We start from the raw sequence: 21,511 nt of genomic DNA on the forward strand, positions 1-21,511 counted from the left end.
AATCGCAGACCTCCAATTCCCCATATCTCCGTGTGAATACACTTTCCAAATACCAGACAGCCAATTCCCTATATTCCATGTATGAAAGCACTTTCGAAATACCGGACCGCCAATTCCCCATATTCCTCTGTGAATACACTTGCCAAATGCCAGATGTCCAATTCCCCATATTCCCATGTGAGTACACTTTCCAAATACCAGATCTCCAATTCCCCATGTTTCTGTATGAATATACTTTCCAAATCGCAGACCTCCAATTCCCCATATCTCCGTGTGAATACACTTTCCAAATACCACACGTCGAATTCCCTGTATATTTCTGGGAACACTCTTCCTACATACACGATTTCCAATTCCCCATATTTCCGTGTGAATATACTTTCAAATACCAGACCTCCAATTCCACATATTCCCGTGTGAATACTGTTTCCAAATACCAGACCTCCAATTCCCCATATTCCCGTGTCAATACACTTTCCAAATACCAGACCTCCAATTCCCCATGTTTCTGTATGAATATACTTTCCAAATCGCAGACCTCCAATTCCCCATATCTCCGTGTGAATACACTTTCCAAATACCAGACAGCCAATTCCCTATATTCCATGTATGAAAGCACTTTCGAAATACCGGATCGCCAATTCCCCATATTCCTCTGTGAATACACTTGCCAAATACCAGACCTCCAATTCCCCATATTCCTGTATGAACACACTTTCCAAATCCTAGACCACTGATTCCCCATATTCCTGCATGAATACACTTTACAAATACCAGTCCTCGAATTCCACATATTCCTGTGTGAACACACTTTCCAAATACCTGAATACCAATTTCCCATATTCCCGTATCAATTCACTTTCCAAATTCCAGACCTCCAATTCCACATATTGCCGCGTGAATATTCTATCCAAGTACCAGAACAGCAATTCCGCCTATTCCAATGTGAATACACTTTTCAAATACGAGACCCCCAATTCCCCATATTCCTGCATGAATACACTTTCCAAATACCAGTCCTCGAATTCCACATATTCCTGTGTGAATACACTCTCCAAATACCTGACTACCAATTTCCCATATTCCTGTATCAATTCACTTTCCAAATCCCTGACTGCCAATTCCCCATATTCCTGTGTGAACACACTTTCCAAATACCTGACTACCAATTTCCCATATTCCCGTATCAATTCACTTCCCAAATACAAGACCTCCAATCCCACATATTCCCGTATGAATACTCTTTCCAAATTCTAGACCTCCAATTCCCCATATTCCCATGAGAATACACTTTCCAAATACCAGACCTCCAATACCACATATTCCCGTATGAATACTCTTTCCAAATACCAGACCTCCAGTTCCCGATATTCCCGTGTCAATTCACTTTCCAAATCCCAGACCTCCAATTCCCCAAATTTCTGTGTGAATACACATTCCAAATACCAGACAGCCAGTTCCGTATATTCCCTGTATGAATACACTTTCCAAATACCAGATCTCCGATTCCCCATATTCCAGTGTGAGTATACTTTCCAAATACCAGATCTCCAATTCCCCACATTCCCGTGTGAGTACACTTTCCAAATACCAGACCTCCAATTTCCCATATTCCCGTATGAATGCACTTTCCAAATGCCAGACTTCCAATTCCCCATATCTCCATGTGAATGCACTTTCGAAATACCAGACATCCAAATCCGCATAATGCCGAGTGAATACTGTATCCAAATACCAGACCAGCAATTCCCCATATTCCTGTGTGAATACTCTATCCAAATACCAGACCAGCAATTCCCCATATTTCTGTGTGAATACACTTGCCAAAAACGAGATCTCCAATTCCCCATATTCCCGTGTGAGTATATTTTCCAAATACCAGACATCCAATTTCCCATATTCCCGTGAGAATACACTTTCCAAACACCAGACCTGCAATTCCCCATAGTTCCATGTGAAATCTCTTTCCAAATACTAGACCTCAAATTCCCGATATTCCAGTGTGAATGCACTTTCCAAATACCAGACCTCCAATTCCCCATATTCCGGAATGAATACACTTTCCAAATACCAGACCTACAATTCCTCATATTCCCCTGTGCAATCAGATTCCAAATACCAGACCTCCAGTTCCCGATATTCCCGTGTGAATTCACATTCCAAATCCCAGACCTCCAATTCCCCATATTTCTGTGTGAATAAGCTTTCCAAATGCCAACCATCCAATTCCGTATATTCCCTGTATGAATACACTTTCCAAATACCGGATCTCCAATTCCCCACATTCCCGTGTGAGTACACTTTCCAAATACCACACCTCCAATTCCCCATATTTCTGTGTGAATACACTTGCCAAATGCCAGATCTCCAATTCCCCATATTCCCGTGTGAGTACGCTTTCCAAATACCAGAACTCGAATTGCCCATATTCCCGTATGAATTCACTTTCCAAATACCTGACTACCAGTTCCCCATATTCCTGTATGAATACACATTCCAAATACCAGACAGCCAATTCCGTATATTCCCTGTATGAATACACTTTCCAAATACCGGATCTCCGATTCCCCATATTCCCGTGTGAGTATACTTTCCAAATACCAGATCTCCAATTCCCAACATTCCCGTCTGATTACACTTTCCAAATACCAGACATCCAATTTCCCATATTCCCGTGTGAATACACTTTCCAAACACCAGACCTGCAATTCCCCATAGTTCTGTGTGAAATCTCTTTCCAAATACCAGACCTCCAATTCCACATATTCCCGTGTGAATACTCTTTCCAAATACCAGAACTCCAATTCCACATATTGCCGCGTGAATACTCTATCCAAATACCAGAACAGCAATTCCGCATATTCCAATGTGAATACACTTTCCAAATACCAGACAGCCTATTCCCTGTATGAATGCACTTTCCAAATAACGGACCTCCAATTCCCCATATTTCCGTGTGAGTACACTTTCCGAATACCAGATCTCCAATTCCCCAGATTCCTGTGTGAGTACACTTTACAAATACCAGATCTCCAATTTCCCATATTCCCATATGAATAAACTTTCCAAATGCCAGACATCCAATTCGCCATATTCCTCTGTGAATTCAGTTTTCTAATAACAGACTACCAATTCCCCATATTCCCGTGAGTATACACTTTCCAAATACCAGACCTTCAATCCCACATATTCCCATGTGAATACACTTTCCAAATACCAGACCTCCAGTTCCCCATACACCCCTGTGAACTCACTTTCCAAATACCAGACCTCCAGTTCCCCATATTCCTGTATCAATACTCCTTCCAAATACCAGACCTCCAATTCCTTATCTCTCCATGTGAATACACTTTCTAAATACCAGATCTCCAATTCCCCATATTCCCGTATGAATACACTTTCCAAATACCCGACCTCCAATTCCCCATATTCCCGTGTGAATTTACTTTCCAAATACCTGACCTACAATTCCCCATATTCCCATGTGAATACACATTCCAAATACCAGACCTCCAATTCACCATATTCCAGGGTGAATACACTTCCCATGTAACAGACCTGCAATTCCACATATTCCCGCTTGAAGTCACTTTCCAAATACCAGACCTCCAATTCCCCATATTCCTGTATGAACAGAACTTCAAAATTCCAGATCTACAATTCCCCATATTTCCGATTGAATACACTTTCCAAATACCAGACCTCCAATTCCCCATATACAGGTGTGAATTTACTTTCCAAATACTAGACCTCCAATTCCCCATATTCCCATGTGAATACACTTTCCAAATACCAGACCTCCAATTCCCCATATTCCTGTATGAACACACTTTCCAAATGCTAGACCACTGATTCCCCATATTCCTGCATGAATACATTTTACAAATACCAGTCCTCGAATTCCACATATTACTGTGTGAACACACTTTCCAAATACCTGACTACCAATTTCCCATATTCCCATATCAATTCACTTTCCAAATTCCAGACCTCCAATTCCACATATTGCCGCGTGAATACTATATCCAAATACCAGAACAGCAATTCCGCATATTCCAATGTGAATACACTTCCCAAATACGAGACCCCCAATTCCCCATATTCCTGCATGAATACACTTTCCAAATACCAGTGCTCGAATTCCACATATTCCTGTGTGAATACACTTTCCAAATACCTGACTACCAATTTCCCATATTCCCGTATCAATTCACTTTCCAAATACCTGACTACCAATTCCCCATATTCCCATGAGAATACACTTTCCAAATACCAGACCTCCAATACCACATATTCCCGTATGAATACTCTTTCCAAATACCAGACCTCCAGTTCCCGATATTCCCGTGTGAATTCAATTTCCAAATCCCAGACCTCCAATTCCAAAATTTCTGTGTGAATACACATTCCAAATACCAGACAGCCAATTCCGTATATTCCCTGTATGAATACACTTTCTAAATACCGGATCTCCGATTCCCCATATTCCCGTGTGAGTATACTTTCCAAATACCAGATCTCCAATTCCCCACATTCCCGTGTGAGTACACTTTCCAAATACCAGACCTCCAATTTCCCATATTCCCGTATGAATACACTTTCCAAATGCCAGACTTCCAATTCCCCATATCTCCGTGTGAATGCACTTTCGAAATACCAGACATCCAAATCCGCATATTGCCGAGTGAATACTGTATCCAAATACCAGACCAGCAATTCCCCATATTTCTGTGTGAATACACTTGCCAAATACGAGATCTCCAATTCCCAACATTCCCCTCTGATTACACTTTCCAAATACCAGACATCCAATTTCCCATATTCCCGTGTGAATACACTTTCCAAACACCAGACCTGCAATTCCACATATTCCCGTGTGAATACTGTTTCCAAATACCAGACCTCCAATTCCACATATTCCCGTGTGAATACTCTTTAAAAATACCAGACCTCCAATTCCCCGTATTCCCGTGTGAATTCACTTTCCAAATACCAGACCTCCAATTCCCCATATTCCCGTGTCAATATGCTTTCCAAATACCAGACCTCCAATTCCCCATGTTTCTGTATGAATATACTTTCCAAATCACAGACCTCCAATTCCCCATATCTCCGTGAGAATACACTTTCCAAATACCAGACAGCCAATTCCCTATATTCCATGTATGAAAGCACTTTCGAAATACCGGACCGCCAATTCCCCATATTTCTGTGTGAATACACTTGCCAAATGCCAGACCTCCAATTCCCCATATTCCTGTATGAACACACTTTCCAAATCCTAGACCACTGATTCCCCATATTCCTGCATGAATACACTTTACAAATACCAGTCCTCGAATTCCACATATTCCTGTGTGAACACACTTTCCAAATACCTGACTACCAATTTCCCATATTCCCGTATCAATTCACTTTCCAAATTCCAGACCTCCAATTCCACATATTGCCGCGTGAATACTCTATCCAAATACCAGAACAGCAATTCCGCATATTCCAATGTGAATACACTTTCCAAATACGAGACCCCCAATTCCCCATATTCCTGCATGAATACACTTTCCAAATACCAGTCCTCGAATTCCACATATTCCTGTGTGAATACACTCTCCAAATACCTGACTACCAATTTCCCATATTCCCGTATCAATTCACTTTCCAAATACCTGACTACCAATTTCCCATATTCCCGTATCAATTCACTTTCCAAATACCTGACTACCAATTCCCCATATTCCTGTGTGAATACACTTTCCAAATACCAGACCTCCAATACCACATATTCCCGTATGAATACTCTTTCCAAATACCAGACCTCCAGTTCCCGATATTCCCGTGTGAATTCAATTTCCAAATCCCAGACCTCCAATTCCCCATATTTCTGTGTGAATACACATTCCAAATACCAGACAGCCAATTCCGTATATTCCCTGTATGAATACACTTTCCAAATACCGGATCTCCGATTCCCCATATTCCCGTGTGAGTATACTTTCCAAATACCAGATCTCCAATTCCCCACATTCCCGTGTGAGTACACTTTCCAAATACCAGACCTCCAATTTCCCATATTCCCGTATGAATACACTTTCCAAATGCCAGACTTCCAATTCCCCATATCTCCGTGTGAATGCACTTTCGAAATACCAGACATCCAAATCCGCATATTGCCGAGTGAATACTGTATCCAAATACCAGACCAGCAATTCCCCATATTCCTGTGTGAATACTCTATCCAAATACCAGACCAGCAATTCCCCATATTTCTGTGTGAATACACTTGCCAAATAAGAGATCTCCAATTCCCCATATTCCCGTGTGAGTATACTTTCCAAATACCAGATCTCCAATTCCCAACATTCCCGTCTGATTACACTTTCCAAATACCAGACATCCAATTTCCCATATTCCCGTGTGAATACACTTTCCAAACACCAGACCTGCAATTCCCCATAGTTCCGTGTGAAATCTCTTTCCAAATACCAGACCTCCAATTCCACATATTCCCGTGTGAATACTCTTTTCAAATACCAGAACTCCAATTCCACATATTCCCGTGTGAATACTGTTTCCAAATACCAGACCTCCAATTCCACATATTCCCGTGTGAATACTCTTTAAAAATACCAGACCTCCAATTCCCCATATTCCCGTGTGAATTCACTTTCCAAATACTAGACCTCCAATTCCCCCATTCCCATGTGAATACACTTTCCAAATACCAGACCTCCAATTCCCCATATTCCCGTGTCAATATGCTTTCCAAATACCAGACCTCCAATTCCCCATGCTTCTGTGTGAATACACTTGCCAAATGCCAGATCTCCAATTCCCCATATTCCCGTGTGAATTTACTTTCCAAATACCAGACCTACAATTCCTCATGTTCCCATGTGAATACACATTCCAAATACCAGACCTCCAATTCACCATATTCCAGGGTGAATACACTTCCCAAGTAACAGACCGGCAATTCCACCTATTCCCGCTTGAAGTCACTTTCCAAATACCAGACCTCCAATTCCCCATATTCCTGTATGAATAGAACTTCAAAATTCTAGATCTACAATTCCCCATATTTCCGATTGAATACACTTTCCAAATACCAGACCTCCAATTCCCCATATACAGGTGTGAATTTACTTTCCAAATACTAGACCTCCAATTCCCCATATTCCCATGTGAATACACTTTCCAAATACCAGAACAGCAATTCCGCATATTCCAATGTGAATACACTTCCCAAATACAAGACCCCCAATTCCCCATATTCCTGCATGAATACACTTTCCAAATACCAGTGCTCGAATTCCACATATTCCTGTGTGAATACACTTTCCAAATACCTGACTACCAATTTCCCATATTCCCGTATCAATTCACTTTCCAAATACCTGACTACCAATTCCCCATATTCCCATGAGAATACACTTTCCAAATACCAGACCAGCAATTCCCCATATTCCTGTGTGAATACTCTATCCAAATACCAGACCAGCAATTCCCCATATTTCTGTGTGAATACACTTGCCAAATAAGAGATCTCCAATTCCCCATATTCCCGTGTGAGTATACTTTCCAAATACCAGATCTCCAATTCCCAACATTCCCGTCTGATTACACTTTCCAAATAACAGACATCCAATTTCCCATATTCCCGTGTGAATACACTTTCCAAACACCAGACCTGCAATTCCCCATAGTTCCGTGTGAAATCTCTTTCCAAATACCAGACCTCCAATTCCCCATATTTCTGTGTGAATACACATTCCAAATACCAGACAGCCAATTCCGTATATTCCCTGTATGAATACACTTTCCAAATACCAGACCAGCAATTCCCCATATTCCTGTGTGAATACTCTATCCAAATACCAGACCAGCAATTCCCCATATTTCTGTGTGAATACACTTGCCAAATAAGAGATCTCCAATTCCCCATATTCCCGTGTGAGTATACTTTCCAAATACCAGATCTCCAATTCCCAACATTCCCGTCTGATTACACTTTCCAAATACCAGACATCCAATTTCCCATATTCCCGTGTGAATACACTTTCCAAACACCAGACCTGCAATTCCCCATAGTTCTGTGTGAAATCTCTTTCCAAATACCAGACCTCCAATTCCACATATTCCCGTGTGAATACTCTTTCCAAATACCAGAACTCCAATTCCACATATTCCCGTGTGAATACTGTTTCCAAATACCAGACCTCCAATTCCACATATTCCCGTGTGAATGCACTTTCGAAATACCAGACATCCAAATCCGCATATTGCCGAGTGAATACTGTATCCAAATACCAGACCAGCAATTCCCCATATTCCTGTGTGAATACTCTATCCAAATACCAGACCAGCAATTCCCCATATTTCTGTGTGAATACACTTGCCAAATAAGAGATCTCCAATTCCCCATATTCCCGTGTGAGTATACTTTCCAAATACCAGATCTCCAATTCCCAACATTCCCGTCTGATTACACTTTCCAAATACCAGACATCCAATTTCCCATATTCCCGTGTGAATACACTTTCCAAACACCAGACCTGCAATTCCCCATAGTTCCGTGTGAAATCTCTTTCCAAATACCAGACCTCCAATTCCACATATTCCCGTGTGAATACTCTTTTCAAATACCAGAACTCCAATTCCACATATTCCCGTGTGAATACTGTTTCCAAATACCAGACCTCCAATTCCACATATTCCCGTGTGAATACTCTTTAAAAATACCGGACCTCCAATTCCCCGTATTCCCGTGTGAATTCACTTTCCAAATACTAGACCTCCAATTCCCCCATTCCCATGTGAATACACTTTCCAAATACCAGACCTCCAATTCCCCATATTCCCGTGTCAATATGCTTTCCAAATACCAGACCTCCAATTCCCCATGTTTCTGTGTGAATACACTTGCCAAATGCCAGACCTCCAATTCCCCATATTCCTGTATGAACACACTTTCCAAATCCTAGACCACTGATTCCCCATATTCCTGCATGAATACACTTTACAAATACCAGTCCTCGAATTCCACATATTCCTGTGTGAACACACTTTCCAAATACCTGACTACCAATTTCCCATATTCCCGTATCAATTCACTTTCCAAATTCCAGACCTCCAATTCCACATATTGCCGCGTGAATACTCTATCCAAATACCAGAACAGCAATTCCGCATATTCCAATGTGAATACACTTTCCAAATACGAGACCCCCAATTCCCCATATTCCTGCATGAATACACTTTCCAAATACCAGTCCTCGAATTCCACATATTCCTGTGTGAATACACTCTCCAAATACCTGACTACCAATTTCCCATATTCCCGTATCAATTCACTTTCCAAATACCTGACTACCAATTCCCCATATTCCTGTGTGAATACACTTTCCAAATACCAGACCTCCAATACCACATATTCCCGTATGAATACTCTTTCCAAATTCTAGACCTCCAATTCCACATATTCCCATGAGAATACACTTTCCAAATACCAGACCTCCAATACCACATATTCCCGTATGAATACTCTTTCCAAATACCAGACCTCCAGTTCCCGATATTCCCGTGTGAATTCAATTTCCAAATCCCAGACCTCCAATTCCCCATATTTCTGTGTGAATACACATTCCAAATACCAGACAGCCAATTCCGTATATTCCCTGTATGAATACACTTTCCAAATACCGGATCTCCGATTCCCCATATTCCCGTGTGAGTATACTTTCCAAATACCAGATCTCCAATTCCCCACATTCCCGTGTGAGTACACTTTCCAAATACCAGACCTCCAATTTCCCATATTCCCGTATGAATACACTTTCCAAATGCCAGACTTCCAATTCCCCATATCTCCGTGTGAATGCACTTTCGAAATACCAGAGATCCAAATCCGCATATTGCCGAGTGAATACTGTATCCAAATACCAGACCAGCAATTCCCCATATTCCTGTGTGAATACTCTATCCAAATACCAGACCAGCAATTCCCCATATTTCTGTGTGAATACACTTGCCAAATAAGAGATCTCCAATTCCCCATATTCCCGTGTGAGTATACTTTCCAAATACCAGATCTCCCATTCCCAACATTCCCGTCTGATTACACTTTCCAAATACCAGACATCCAATTTCCCATATTCCCGTGTGAATACACTTTCCAAACACCAGACCTGCAATTCCCCATAGTTCCGTGTGAAATCTCTTTCCAAATACCAGACCTCCAATTCCACATATTCCCGTGTGAATACTCTTTTCAAATACCAGAACTCCAATTCCACATATTCCCGTGTGAATACTGTTTCCAAATACCAGACCTCCAATTCCACATATTCCCGTGTGAATACTCTTTAAAAATACCAGACCTCCAATTCCCCGTATTCCCGTGTGAATTCACTTTCCAAATACTAGACCTCCAATTCCCCCATTCCCATGTGAATACACTTTCCAAATACCAGACCTCCAATTCCCCATATTCCCGTGTCAATATACTTTCCAAATACCAGACCTCCAATTCCCCATGTTTCTGTGTGAATACACTTGCCAAATGCCAGATCTCCAATTCCCCATATTCCCGTGTGAATTTACTTTCCAAATACCAGACCTACAATTCCTCATGTTCCCATGTGAATACACATTCCAAATACCAGACCTCCAATTCACCATATTCCAGGGTGAATACACTTCCCAAGTAACAGACCTGCAATTCCACCTATTCCCGCTTGAAGTCACTTTCCAAATACCAGACCTCCAATTCCCCATATTCCTGTATGAATAGAACTTCAAAATTCTAGATCTACAATTCCCCATATTTCCGATTGAATACACTTTCCAAATACCAGACCTCCAATTCCCCATATACAGGTGTGAATTTACTTTCCAAATACTAGACCTCCAATTCCCCATATTCCCATGTGAATACACTTTCCAAATACCAGAACAGCAATTCCGCATATTCCAATGTGAATACACTTCCCAAATACAAGACCCCCAATTCCCCATATTCCTGCATGAATACACTTTCCAAATATCAGTCCTCGAATTCCACATATTCCTGTGTGAATACACTTTCCAAATACCTGACTACCAATTTCCCATATTCCCGTATCAATTCACTTTCCAAATACCTGACTACCAATTCCCCATATTCCCATGAGAATACACTTTCCAAATACCAGACCTCCAATACCACATATTCCCGTATGAATACTCTTTCCAAATACCAGACCTCCGGTTCCCGATATTCCCGTGTGAATTCACTTTCCAAATCCCAGACCTCCAGTTCCCCATATTTCTGTGTGAATACACATTCCAAATACCAGACAGCCAATTCCGTATATTCCCTGTATGAATACACTTTCCAAATACCAGACCAGCAATTCCCCATATTCCTGTGTGAATACTCTATCCAAATACCAGACCAGCAATTCCCCATATTTCTGTGTGAATACACTTGCCAAATAAGAGATCTCCAATTCCCCATATTCCCGTGTGAGTATACTTTCCAAATACCAGATCTCCAATTCCCAACATTCCCGTCTGATTACACTTTCCAAATACCAGACATCCAATTTCCCATATTCCCGTGTGAATACACTTTCCAAACACCAGACCTGCAATTCCCCATAGTTCCGTGTGAAATCTCTTTCCAAATACCAGACCTCCAATTCCCCATATTTCTGTGTGAATACACATTCCAAATACCAGACAGCCAATTCCGTATATTCCCTGTATGAATACACTTTCCAAATACCAGACCAGCAATTCCCCATATTCCTGTGTGAATACTCAATCCAAATACCAGACCAGCAATTCCCCATATTTCTGTGTGAATACACTTGCCAAATAAGAGATCTCCAATTCCCCATTTTCCCGTGTGAGTATACTTTCCAAATACCAGATCTCCAATAGCCAACATTCCCGTCTGATTACACTTTCCAAATACCAGACATCCAATTTCCCATATTCCCGTGTGAATACACTTTCCAAACACCAGACCTGCAATTCCCCATAGTTCCGTGTGAAATCTCTTTCCAAATACCAGACCTCCAATTCCCCATATTTCTGTGTGAATACACATTCCAAATACAAGACAGCCAATTCCGTATATTCCCTGTATGAATACACTTTCCAAATACCGGATCTCCGATTCCCCATATTCCCGTGTGAGTATACTTTCCAAATACCAGATCTCCAATTCCCCACATTCCCGTGTGAGTACACTTTCCAAATACCAGACATCCAATTTCCCATTTTCCCGTATGAATACACTTTCCAAATGCCAGACTTCCAATTCCCCATATCTCCGTGTGAATGCACTTTCGAAATACCAGACATCCAAATCCGCATATTGCCGAGTGAATACTGTATCCAAATACCAGACCAGCAATTCCCCATATTCCTGTGTGAATACTCTATCCAAATACCAGACCAGCAATTCCCCATATTTCTGTGTGAATACACTTGCCAAATAAGAGATCTCCAATTCCCCATATTCCCGTGTGAGTATACTTTCCAAATACCAGATCTCCAATTCCCAACATTCCCGTCTGATTACACTTTCCAAATACCAGACATCCAATTTCCCATATTCCCGTGTGAATACACTTTCCAAACACCAGACCTGCAATTCCCCATAGTTCCGTGTGAAATCTCTTTCCAAATACCAGACCTCCAATTCCACATATTCCCGTGTGAATACTCTTTCCAAATACCAGAACTCCAATTCCACATATTCCCGTGTGAATACTGTTTCCAAATACCAGACCTCCAATTCCACATATTCCCGTGTGAATGCACTTTCGAAATACCAGACATCCAAATCCGCATATTGCCGAGTGAATACTGTATCCAAATACCAGACCAGCAATTCCCCATATTCCTGTGTGAATACTCTATCCAAATACCAGACCAGCAATTCCCCATATTTCTGTGTGAATACACTTGCCAAATAAGAGATCTCCAATTCCCCATATTCCCGTGTGAGAATACTTTCCAAATACCAGATCTCCAATTCCCAACATTCCCGTCTGATTACACTTTCCAAATACCAGACATCCAATTTCCCATATTCCCGTGTGAATACACTTTCCAAACACCAGACCTGCAATTCCCCATAGTTCCGTGTGAAATCTCTTTCCAAATACCAGACCTCCAATTCCACATATTCCCGTGTGAATACTCTTTCCAAATACCAGAACTCCAATTCCACATATTCCCGTGTGAATACTGTTTCCAAATACCAGACCTCCAATTCCACATATTCCCGTGTGAATGCACTTTCGAAATACCAGACATCCAAATCCGCATATTGCCGAGTGAATACTGTATCCAAATACCAGACCAGCAATTCCCCATATTCCTGTGTGAATACTCTATCCAAATACCAGACCAGCAATTCCCCATATTTCTGTGTGAATACACTTGCCAAATAAGAGATCTCCAATTCCCCATATTCCCGTGTGAGTATACTTTCCAAATACCAGATCTCCAATTCCCCCATTCCCATGTGAATACACTTTCCAAATACCAGACCTCCAATTCCCCATGTTTCTGTATGAATATACTTTCCAAATCACAGACCTCCAATTCCCCATATCTGCGTGTGAATACACTTTCCAAATACCAGACAGCCAATTCCCTGTATTCCCGTGTGAATTCACTTTCCAAATACTAGACCTCCAATTCCCCCATTCCCATGTGAATACACTTTCCAAATACCAGACCTCCAATTCCCCATATTCCCGTGTCAATATGCTTTCCAAATACCAGACCTCCAATTCCCCATGTTTCTGTATGAATATACTTTCCAAATCACAGACCTCCAATTCCCCATATCTCCGTGTGAATACACTTTCCAAATACCAGACAGCCAATTCCCTATATTCCATGTATGAAAGCACTTTCGAAATACCGGACCGCCAATTCCCCATATTTCTGTGTGAATACAGTTGCCAAATGCCAGATCTCCAATTCCCCATATTCCCGTTTGAGTACGCTTTCCAAATACCAGACCTCCAATTCCCCATATTCCTGTATGAACACACTTTCCAAATCCTAGACCACTGATTCCCCATATTCCTGCATGAATACACTTTACAAATACCAGTCCTCGAATTCCACATATTCCTGTGTGAACACACTTTCCAAATACCTGACAACCAATTTCCCATATTCCCGTATCAATTCACTTTCCAAATTCCAGATCTCCAATTCCACATATTCCCGTATGAATACACTTTCCAAATACCCGACCTCCAATTCCCCATATTCCCGTGTGAATTTACTTTCCAAATACCTGACCTACAATTCCCCATGTTCCCATGTGAATACACATTCCAAATACCAGACCTCCAATTCACCATATTCCAGGGTGAATACACTTCCCATGTAACAGACCTGCAATTCCACATATTCCCGCTTGAAGTTACTTTCCAAATACCAGACCTCCAATTCCCCATATTCCTGTATGAACAGAACTTCAAAATTCCAGATCTACAATTCCCCATATTTCCGATTGAATACACTTTCCAAATACCAGACCTCCAATTCCCCATATACAGGTGTGAATTTACTTTCCAAATACTAGACCTCCAATTCCCCATATTCCCATGTGAATACACTTGCCAAATACGAGATCTCCAATTCCCAACATTCCAGTCTGATTACACTTTCCAAATACCAGACATCCAATTTCCCATATTCCCGTGTGAATAAACTTTCCAAACACCAGACCTGCAATTCCCCATAGTTCCGTGTGAAATCTCTTTCCAATTACCATACCTCCAATTCCACATATTCCCATGTGAATACTCTTTCCAAATACCAGAACTCCAATTCCACATATTCCCGTGTGAATACTGTTTCCAAATACCAGACCTCCAATTCCACATATTCCCGTGTCAATACTCTTTAAAAATACCAGACCTCCAATTCCCCGAATTCCCGTGTGAATTCACTTTCCAAATACCAGACCTGCAATTCCCCATATTCCCGTGTCAATATGCTTTCCAAATACCAGACCTCCAATTCCCCATGTTTCTGTATGAATATACTTTCCAAATCACAGACCTCCAATTCCCCATATCTCCGTGAGAATACATTTTCCAAATACCAGACAGCCAATTCCCTATATTCCATGTATGAAAGCACTTTCGAAATACCGGACCGCCAATTCCCCATATTTCTGTGTGAATACACTTCCCAAATGCCAGATCTCCAATTCCCCATATTCCCGTTTGAGTACGCTTTCCAAATACCAGACCTCCAATTCCCCATATTCCTGTATGAACACACTTTCCAAATCCTAGACCACTGATTCCCCATATTCCTGCATGAATACACTTTACAAATACCAGTCCTCGAATTCCACATATTCCTGTGTGAACACACTTTCCAAATACCTGACTACCAATTTCCCATATTCCCGTATCAATTCACTTTCCAAATTCCAGACCTCCAATTCCACATATTGCCGCGTGAATACTCTATCCAAATACCAGAACAGCAATTCCGCATATTCCAATGTGAATACACTTTCCAAATACGAGACCCCCAATTCCCCATATTCCTGCATGAATACACTTTCCAAATACCAGTGCTCGAATTCCACATATTCCTGTGTGAATACACTTTCCAAATACCTGACTACCAATTTCCCATATTCCCGTATCAATTCACTTTCCAAATACCTGACTACCAATTCCCCATATTCCCATGAGAATACACTTTCCAAATACCAGACCTCCAATACCACATATTCCCGTATGAATACTCTTTCCAAATACCAGACCTCCAGTTCCCGATATTCCCGTATGAATTCACTTTCCAAATCCCAGACCTCCAATTCCCCATATTTCTGTGTGAATACACATTCCAAATACCAGACAGCCAATTCCGTATATTCCCTGTATGAATACACTTTCCAAATACCGGATCTCCGATTCCCCATATTCCCGTGTGAGTATACTTTCCAAATACCAGATCTCCAATTCCCCACATTCCCGTGTGAGTACACTTTCCAAATACCAGACCTCCAATTTCCCATATTCCCGTATGAATACACTTTCCAAATGCCAGACTTCCAATTCCCCATATCTCCGTGTGAATGCACTTTCGAAATACCAGACATCCAAATCAGCATATTGCCGAGTGAATACTGTATCCAAATACCAGACCAGCAATTCCCCATATTCCTGTGTGAATACTCTATCCAAATACCAGACCAGCAATTCCCCATATTTCTGTGTGAATACACTTGCCAAATACGAGATCTCCAATTCCCAACATTCCAGTCTGATTACACTTTCCAAATACCAGACATCCAATTTCCCATATTCCCGTGTGAATACACTTTCCAAACACCAGACCTGCAATTCCCCATAGTTCCGTGTGAAATCTCTTTCCAATTACCAGACCTCCAATTCCACATATTCCCATGTGAATACTCTTTCCAAATACCAGAACTCCAATTCCACATATTCCCGTGTGAATACTGTTTCCAAATACCAGACCTCCAATTCCACATATTCCCGTGTCAATACTCTTTAAAAATACCAGACCTCCAATTCCCCGAATTCCCGTGTGAATTCACTTTCCAAATACCAGACCTGCAATTCCCCATATTCCCGTGTCAATATGCTTTCCAAATACCAGACCTCCAATTCCCGATGTTTCTGTATGAATATACTTTCCAAATCACAGACCTCCAATTCCCCATATCTCCGTGAGAATACATTTTCCAAATACCAGACAGCCAATTCCCTATATTCCATGTATGAAAGCACTTTCGAAATACCGGACCGCCAATTCCCCATATTTCTGTGTGAATACACTTCCCAAATGCCAGATCTCCAATTCCCCATATTCCCGTTTGAGTACGCTTTCCAAATACCAGACCTCCAATTCCCCATATTCCTGTATGAACACACTTTCCAAATCCTAGACCACTGATTCCCCATATTCCTGCATGAATACACTTTACAAATACCAGTCCTCGAATTCCACATATTCCTGTGTGAACACACTTTCCAAATACCTGACTACCAATTTCCCATATTCCCGTATCAATTCACTTTCCAAATTCCAGACCTCCAATTCCACATATTGCCGCGTGAATACTCTATCCAAATACCAGAACAGCAATTCCGCATATTCCAATGTGAATACCCTTTCCAAATACGAGACCCCCAATTCCCCATATTCCTGCATGAATACACTTTCCAAATACCAGTCCTCGAATTCCACATATTCCTGTGTGAATACACTCTCCAAATACCTGACTACCAATTTCCCATATTCCCGTATCAATTCACTTTCCAAATACCTGACTACCAATTCCCCATATTCCTGTGTGAATACACTTTCCAAATACCAGACCTCCAATACCACATATTCCCGTATGAATACTCTTTCCAAATTCTAGACCTCCAATTCCACATATTCCCATGAGAATACACTTTCCAAATACCAGACCTCCAATACCACATATTCCCGTATGAATACTCTTTCCAAATACCAGACCTCCAGTTCCCGATATTCCCGTGTGAATTCACTTTCCAAATCCCAGATCTCCAATTCCCCATATTTCTGTGTGAATACACATTCCAAATACCAGACAGCCAATTCCGTATATTCCCTGTATGAATACACTTTCCAAATACCGGATCTCCGATTCCCCATATTCCCGTGTGAGTATACTTTCCAAATACCAGATCTCCAATTCCCCACATTCCCGTGTGAGTACACTTTCCAAATACCAGACCTCCAATTTCCCATATTCCCGTATGAATACACTTTCTAAATGCCAGACTTCCAATTCCCCATATCTCCGTGTGAATGCACTTTCGAAATACCAGACATCCAAATCCGCATATTGCCGAGTGAATACTGTATCCAAATACCAGACCAGCAATTCCCCATATTCCTGTGTGAATACTCTATCCAAATACCAGACCAGCAATTCCCCATATTTCTGTGTGAATACACTTGCCAAATAAGAGAACTCCAATTCCCCATATTCCCGTGTGAGTATACATTCCAAATACCAGATCTCCAATTCCCAACATTCCCGTCTGATTACACTTTCCAAATACCAGACATCCAATTTCCCATATTCCCGTGTGAATACACTTTCCAAACACCAGACCTGCAATTCCACATATTCCCGTGTCAATACTGTTTCCAAATACCAGACCTCCAATTCCACATATTCCCATGTGAATACTCTTTAAAAATACCAGACCTCCAATTCCCCGTATTCCCGTGTGAATTCACTTTCCAAATACTAGACCTCCAATTCCCCCATTCCCATGTGAATACACTTTCCAAATACCAGACCTCCAATTCCCCATATTCCCGTGTCAATATGCTTTCCAAATACCAGACCTCCAATTCCCCATGTTTCTGTATGAATATACTTTCCAAATCACAGACCTCCAATTCCCCATATCTCCGTGAGAATACATTTTCCAAATACCAGACAGCCAATTCCCCGTATTCCCGTGTGAATTCACTTTCCAAATACTAGACCTCCAATTCCCTCATTCCCATGTGAATACACTTTCCAAATACCAGACCTCCAATTCCCCATATTCCCGTGTCAATATGCTTTCCAAATACCAGACCTCCAATTCCCCATGTTTCTGTGTGAATACACTTGCCAAATGCCAGATCTCCAATTCCCCATATTCCCGTGTGAATTTACTTTCCAAATACCAGACCTACAATTCCTCATGTTCCCATGTGAATACACATTCCAAATACCAGACCTCCAATTCACCATATTCCAGGGTGAATACACTTCCCAAGTAACAGACCTGCAATTCCACATATTCCCGCTTGAAGTCACTTTCCAAATACCAGACCTCCAATTCCCCATATTCCTGTATGAATAGAACTTCAAAATTCTAGATCTACAATTCCCCATTTTTCCGATTGAATACACTTTCCAAATACCAGACCTCCAATTCCCCATATACAGGTGTGAATTTACTTTCCAAATACTAGACCTCCAGTTCCCTATATTCCCATGTGAATACACTTTCCAAATACCAGAACAGCAATTCCGCATATTCCAATGTGAATACACTTCCCAAATACGAGACCCCCAATTCCCCATATTCCTGCATGAATACACTTTCCAAATACCAGTGCTCGAATTCCACATATTCCTGTGTGAATACACTTGCCAAATACCTGACTACCAATTTCCCATATTCCCGTATCAATTCACTTTCCAAATACCTGACTACCAATTCCCCATATTCCCATGAGAATACACTTTCCAAATACCAGACCTCCAATACCACATATTCCCGTATGAATACTCTTTCCAAATACCAGACCTCCAGTTCCCGATATTCCCGTGTGAATTCACTTTCCAAATCCCAGACCTCCAGTTCCCCATATTTCTGTGTGAATACACATTCCAAATACCAGACAGCCAATTCCGTATATTCCCTGTATGAATACACTTTCCAAATACCAGACCAGCAATTCCCCATGTTCCTGTGTGAATACTCTATCCAAATACCAGACCAGCAATTCCCCATATTTCTGTGTGAATACACTTGCCAAATAAGAGATCTCCAATTCCCCATATTCCCGTGTGAGTATACTTTCCAAATACCAGATCTCCAATTCCCAACATTCCCGTCTGATTACACATTCCAAATACCAGACATCCAATTTCCCATATTCCCGTGTGAATACACTTTCCAAACACCAGACCTGCAATTCCCCATAGTTCCGTGTGAAATCTCTTTCCAAATACCAGACCTCCAATTCCACATATTCCCGTGTGAATATTCTTTCCAAATACTAGACCTCCAATTCCACATATTCCCGTGTGAATACTCTTTAAAAATACCAGACCTCCAATTCCCCGTATTCCCGTGTGAATTCACTTTCCAAATACTAGACCTCCAATTCCCCCATTCCCATGTGAATACACTTTCCAAATACCAGACCTCCAATTCCCCATATTCCCGTGTCAATACACTTTCCAAATACCAGACCTCCAATTCCCCATATTCCTGTATGAATAGAACTTCAAAATTCTAGATCTACAATTCCCCATTTTTCCGATTGAATACACTTTCCAAATACCAGACCTCCAATTCCCCATATACAGGTGTGAATTTACTTTCCAAATACTAGACCTCCAGTTCCCTATATTCCCATGTGAATACACTTTCCAAATACCAGAACAGCAATTCCGCATATTCCAATGTGAATACACTTCCCAAATACGAGACCCCCAATTCCCCATATTCCTGCATGAATACACTTTCCAAATACCAGTGCTCGAATTCCACATATTCCTGTGTGAATACACTTGCCAAATACCTGACTACCAATTTCCCATATTCCCGTATCAATTCACTTTCCAAATACCTGACTACCAATTCCCCATATTCCCATGAGAATACACTTTCCAAATACCAGACCTCCAATACCACATATTCCCGTATGAATACTCTTTCCAAATACCAGACCTCCAGTTCCCGATATTCCCGTGTGAATTCACTTTCCAAATCCCAGACCTCCAGTTCCCCATATTTCTGTGTGAATACACATTCCAAATACCAGACAGCCAATTCCGTATATTCCCTGTATGAATACACTTTCCAAATACCAGACCAGCAATTCCCCATGTTCCTGTGTGAATACTCTATCCAAATACCAGACCAGCAATTCCCCATATTTCTGTGTGAATACACTTGCCAAATAAGAGATCTCCAATTCCCCATATTCCCGTGTGAGTATACTTTCCAAATACCAGATCTCCAATTCCCAACATTCCCGTCTGATTACACATTCCAAATACCAGACATCCAATTTCCCATATTCCCGTGTGAATACACTTTCCAAACACCAGACCTGCAATTCCCCATAGTTCCGTGTGAAATCTCTTTCCAAATACCAGACCTCCAATTCCACATATTCCCGTGTGAATATTCTTTCCAAATACCAGACCTCCAATTCCACATATTCCCGTGTGAATACTCTTTAAAAATACCAGACCTCCAATTCCCCGTATTCCCGTGTGAATTCACTTTCCAAATACTAGACCTCCAATTCCCCCATTCCCATGTGAATACACTTTCCAAATACCAGACCTCCAATTCCACATATTCCCGTGTCAATATGCTTTCCAAATACCAGACCTCCAATTCCCCATGTTTCTGTATGAATATACTTTCCAAATCACAGACCTCCAATTCCCCATATCTCCGTGTGAATACACTTTCCAAATACCAGACAGCCAATTCCCTATATTCCATGTATGAAAGCACTTTCGAAATACCGGACCGCCAATTCCCCATATTTCTGTGTGAATACACTTGCCAAATCCCAGATCTCCAATTCCCCATATTCCCGTTTGAGTACGCTTTCCAAATACCAGACCTCCAATTCCCCATATTCCTGTATGAACACACTTTCCAAATCCTAGACCACTGATTCCCCATATTCCTGCATGAATACACTTTACAAATAC

General features: G+C 41.3%; 2 protein-coding genes across 11 annotated transcripts in view; both read right to left on the bottom strand.

Annotated features, from left to right (window-relative positions):
- The window catches only part of LOC132380236 (glutamate receptor ionotropic, NMDA 2C-like), a 350,379-nt gene that overhangs the window by 196,785 nt on the left and 132,083 nt on the right, over positions 1-21,511 (bottom strand). The window lies entirely within an intron of this gene.
- LOC132380239 (uncharacterized) lies at positions 1,201-2,225 on the bottom strand. The gene is made up of 2 exons (XM_059948965.1): positions 1,356-2,225; positions 1,201-1,307 (listed from the first exon to the last, which is right to left on the bottom strand). Exons 1-2 carry the CDS (start codon positions 2,220-2,222, stop codon positions 1,254-1,256), a joined length of 921 nt encoding a protein of 306 aa, XP_059804948.1. The 5' UTR covers positions 2,223-2,225; the 3' UTR covers positions 1,201-1,253.

The sequence above is a fragment of the Hypanus sabinus genome, chromosome 23 (assembly GCF_030144855.1).
Source record: "Hypanus sabinus isolate sHypSab1 chromosome 23, sHypSab1.hap1, whole genome shotgun sequence".
Classification (NCBI taxonomy): Eukaryota; Metazoa; Chordata; class Chondrichthyes; order Myliobatiformes; family Dasyatidae; genus Hypanus; species Hypanus sabinus.

Bases quoted from the DNA above. Each gene is read 5' to 3' on its own strand.
- LOC132380239 (XM_059948965.1), bottom strand. From the start codon at position 2,222: ATGGTTGGCATTTGGAAAGCTTATTCACACAGAAATATGGGGAATTGG. The intron at 1,308-1,355 runs GTCTGGTATTTG...GTGGTATTGGAG, and splicing joins GGGAATATCGGGAACTGGAG to GTCTGGTATTTGGAAAGTGT.